This window comes from Triticum urartu, chromosome 5, assembly GCF_003073215.2.
Source record: "Triticum urartu cultivar G1812 chromosome 5, Tu2.1, whole genome shotgun sequence".
In the NCBI taxonomy this organism is placed as follows: domain Eukaryota; kingdom Viridiplantae; phylum Streptophyta; class Magnoliopsida; order Poales; family Poaceae; genus Triticum; species Triticum urartu.
In genome coordinates this window covers 383,552,666-383,557,070 of record NC_053026.1, presented here as the reverse complement: position 1 = coordinate 383,557,070, position 4,405 = coordinate 383,552,666, and the positions used below count along the sequence as shown (strand labels likewise).

General features: G+C 52.6%; 1 protein-coding gene across 1 annotated transcript; it reads right to left on the bottom strand.

The window, feature by feature from the left end:
* Positions 1-786: 786 nt before the first annotated feature.
* LOC125509178 (serine/threonine-protein kinase BLUS1) lies at positions 787-2,714 on the bottom strand. The gene has a single exon (XM_048674089.1). The coding sequence runs from the start codon at positions 2,545-2,547 to the stop codon at positions 991-993; it is 1,557 nt and encodes a 518-aa protein (XP_048530046.1). The 5' UTR covers positions 2,548-2,714; the 3' UTR covers positions 787-990.
* Between the last annotated feature and the right edge of the window lie 1,691 nt (positions 2,715-4,405).

Here is a 4,405-nt window from a genome sequence, read left to right as displayed (position 1 = left end):
AGAAGAACAAAAGCTAAAGGACGGCCGTTCAATCTTAATCTAATGACCCAAAAGATCGACTTAGCCAAAATAAATTTTCTGGTGGCTGGTGCCTACATGTCCATACCCCCAATAGGTAGTTGGTGTCCCGTGATGAACTGGCGATTTGTACATGTCTTTTTTTATAAAGAGTGGATTTTATTGGCTCAAAAAGTATCATCAAGAAAATACAAAACTAAAGATCATACATCCTCTACATAATTAGAACGCACACAATCAATACAACACATGCATAAAAACATGCCAACAAATAGCAAAATCATTTAAGACCAAAGTTATCCATAAGCAGGAAAGAATAAAAACTCAAGGCGATCAAATCCGTGATCGGCAAATTACAACAATGATCATATCCCGCACCAACCATGTCATGACACAACCGACGAGATTCTTCAACAGCAACGCCTTCAAAAAAGGAGCGACATTTAGGCGTTGACGTCACCAGATTCAAACACCGATGCCAGAATTTAGGTTTTCATCCTAAAGAATATCCGAACATATCCAAACAATGCCTTCAATAAGGCAACGGCGTAAAAACATCGCTATTGCCAGGTTTAACCAACTCGGGCCAGACCTAGGCTTTCATCCCAGAGCTCATGACTGGGTGCTCAAGTAGTACCGCCATCGAAGTCACTCAAGTGTTGCCGCCATCACTTTTCCGCAATCCCAGCAGCTACATGCAATGCGACCGGTGCCGCTGCATAACATCCCTCTGCTTCAAGTTGCTGTTAATAATTTGCATCTCATCGCTGCACAATCATCTCTCTGTGTCAAGTTGTCATCCATAATGTACATATTGATACAAGTTGTTCAATTATATACCTACATATTGGTACTTCTTGGGTGTTACGTCCTACTACGTGGATGCCATTGTGTATCTTGAACAATTCAAATACACGAGCACGCATCCGCAAACGGAATGGACGCATACATGTGCGGCTGCCCGCAAGAGTATCAACCAGCCCTCTCACGAAGAAGCTCCTCCAGGTGGGCATTCCTGGCGATTTCCTCCTCGACCTCCAAGGTCAGCACCTCCACCCTCTGCTCGAGCTGACGCACGTACGCGAGTAGCATCTCCTCCCTGGCCGTCGTCTCGCGGCAGCAGTTGCCGTCGTGGTGATAGCAGCAGCCACCTTCCAGTTCTTGGGCCAGCATCCTCTTCTGCACCTCGAGGCTTCCCAAGATAGTCATCAGATGCGGCACCACCACCCCTTTCACGCCGAACGATCCCTCGTTTTCCTCTCGATCACCTTGCTGCTCCATTGTTCCCTTGTCTCCATCTTCTCCGGCGCCGTCGCAGGCCCGCTCGGGCACCGTGTCCTCGTCGTCGAGTGGAAGGAACAGCCGTGCTACCGTCTCGGTCTGGTCGAGCTCCTCAAAGCTGTCCGCGTCTTCCTTCCTCGGGCAGTCCGCGCCGAAGTTCCAGCCGCTCATGCGGCGGTTCTTGACGATGCTCGCGCTCGCCTGGCCGTGGCACGGCGACACGCAGCGCGCGCCCCCGGCGGCGCAGCCGCAGAGGCCCGTGACGTCCTTGCAGCGCTCCTCGATGCTCGGCACGACGCTGAGGACGTTGCGGACGAGGTAGTCCTTGGAGCGGCAGCCTTTGAAGAACGGGTGCCGGAGAAGCTTCTCCGCCGACGGCCGCTTGGCCGGCTCTTGGCACAGGCAGGAGGACACCATGTCCTTGAACGCCTTGGATAGCTTCTTGTTCTTGGAGATCTCCGCGTCCTCCATCCGGACGCGGCTCGTGATCCTCATCAGCATCGACTTGGACGGCGGCAGGTGGGAGAGGGGCGGCCGGCCGTGCGCGAGCTCCAGGGCCGTGATGCCGAACGACCAGATGTCGGCCTTGATGCCGTAGCCGACGTGCGAGTGGATGACCTCCGGCGCCATCCAGTACGGCGTCCCTGCCATCTCGCTGAAGTAGGAAGAAGAGCTGAGGACAACCTGGGGGGCGTGGGTCAGGGGCCCGGAGAAGGACGACGCCGGCGGCGGGGTCTCGTATATGGACGCGGACACGCCGAAGTCGGCGAGCTTGACGGAGCCGTCGGAGTCGACGAGGACGTTCCCGGCCTTGATGTCGCGGTGGATGCGGCCCTGCTCGTGAAGGTAGCAGAGCGCACGGAGCGTCTCCTTGAGCACCACCGCGATGCACGGCTCCGGGAGGCCGTCGGGGAAGCCGTGGGCCAGGATGGAGTGCAGAGAGCCGGCGGCCATGAACGGCATGACCACCCACAGGTGGCTGCCCACGGTGAAGGAGCAGTGCGCGCGCAGGACGTTGGCGTGCGACAGGAGCGCCATGGCCTTGGCCTCCCGCCACACGTCCTCCAGGTTGGCGCGGGAGCGCTCGAGGTCGATGGCCTTGATGGCCACCGGCACGGAGCCGAGCGGCAGGCACGCGGCCTTGTACACGACGGCGCTGACGCCGCTCCCGATCTTGCAGAGCAGGCGGTAGCAATCCGGGTTGAGCGGGTACTTGGCCTCGCCGCCAGGCCCCGCGTCGTCTGCCATGTCTGTGGGAGGCCGGCCGGAAATGAGAAAATGGATGCAGTACGTACGTAGTACTTACTACAGTGGTGGTACGTACGTATCGTCTCGTATACAGCACACACTAGGCGAGAAAGCGGCTTGCGTGCACAAGAGATGTCCGTGATCGCTTGTGGTCAGGAGGAAAGTTGATCACAGGGTAGCACTGCATGTGAAGTAGGAGCAGAAAAAGATGAAGGGAGGATGAAAGGAGGGTTCGGAAGAGATTTGTGGCCGGAAACAGATGGGTATCTCGTGAACCTATGTGGTCTCCAAATGTTGTTCTTCCCTTTTTTTTTTCAAGGTGAAGAGGCACATAAGGCATTTCATAAGCACCTTGATTCATCACAAGATGTAGAATATGAAGGATTATGGCAACAGAAAAATTCGAATGGTTGTTCCGTTACTGTGAGCTCCCTTCTATCCCAAAAATGATTCTGTTATTATAGAAGGGCAGCGCTATGGTCAGCCTGATGATAATCTATACAGATCCACCGCCTCCGTAGCCATTCGATAGAGCTACGGCTGGACCAAAAGCCCGAAGCTCGTGAGCATAATAAGCACTTGGTAGTTCGGTTTGTTAAGCTCGTAACTCGCTTCTTAATGAACAAAGCAAAGCATTAATTTTAGCTCGTTAAACTGAACGAGCTAACGAGTTTCGTGAGTAGCTCGTTAAGCTCGTCAGTACAACACAACACATATTTCTATTTATGTAAACATATTTTATAGCACGTCAACCCATCTATTCAATATGATCAACCCAATCCAACTCATAGCAGGCAACAAACTAGTGCACCTCCTCTTATAGTCACCATATTCCTTCATAAAAATTATAGACACACTCTTGTATCATAGGTCATAACACATTGTAGTCTGTTAACAAGCGCTCGCGACCTTAACGAGCTTTTAATGAATAGAGCCGAGCATGACTAAAAGCTCGTTAAGCTTAACGAGCTTAATGAGCCGATCCTTAACTAGCACGAGCTTAACGAGTCGAGCAGCTCGTTAATCCACCTCTAGATGGAGCCTCGAATAGTCGCCCAATCTTTACAACAAGAACCTTGTAGTGGTCGGCCTTCTGCAACACAAGCCTTGTTGCAATCTTTTCCGAACCCTTTTTTCCTCTGATCTCTGCAGCAGGAGTCTTGTTGCCATTTTCCCAAACTGTGTTTTCCTCTGATCTCTTCAACAGTAGCCTTGCTACACTCGGCCTTCCGCAACAAAAGTCATGTTGCATCTTTACCTACGGTGGCACGTCGTCCTCGGCGCCGCCTTGCAGCGGCGACGTCGGTTGCAAAATCTATTGGGATTTTGTGCATCGTGGGAGGCTGCCAAAATCATGGACGAACCCATGTTGCATTGAAGCACCAACACAACAACATCGTTTGCAGAATGATGATTTCATTGGGTCATGGTGTGACGAAGCACTAGCCAGCACTGGTGAGTAGCCTTGCGGCGTGTGTACTCGCCCCATCTTCCCTTGCAACAGCGATGTCCTATGACATGTTTCCAACTTGGTTGCCCCCCACTGCAGCAAGGACTATGTGATTGGAAGGTGGCGGCGTGAGCGTGGAGATGGAGATACATGAGAGGGGGGGGGGGACAAGACGATTGGCTAAGAAATTTTGAAAGGATAAGGGTGGGGAAAGGGTTAGTCGATGCAATGGTGTATGGGCCATGAGGGCATCTCGCACACACTCAAGGCGGTGGGATGTGTGGTCAGACCGCAACAAGCATCGTGTTGCGCAACATATTTTGCAGCAAGATCTATGTTGCAAAATAGTTGGTCAGTTCGCGTTGCGCTGCCCGTCGTAGGATCAAAATCGAATCAAACGGACGCAAA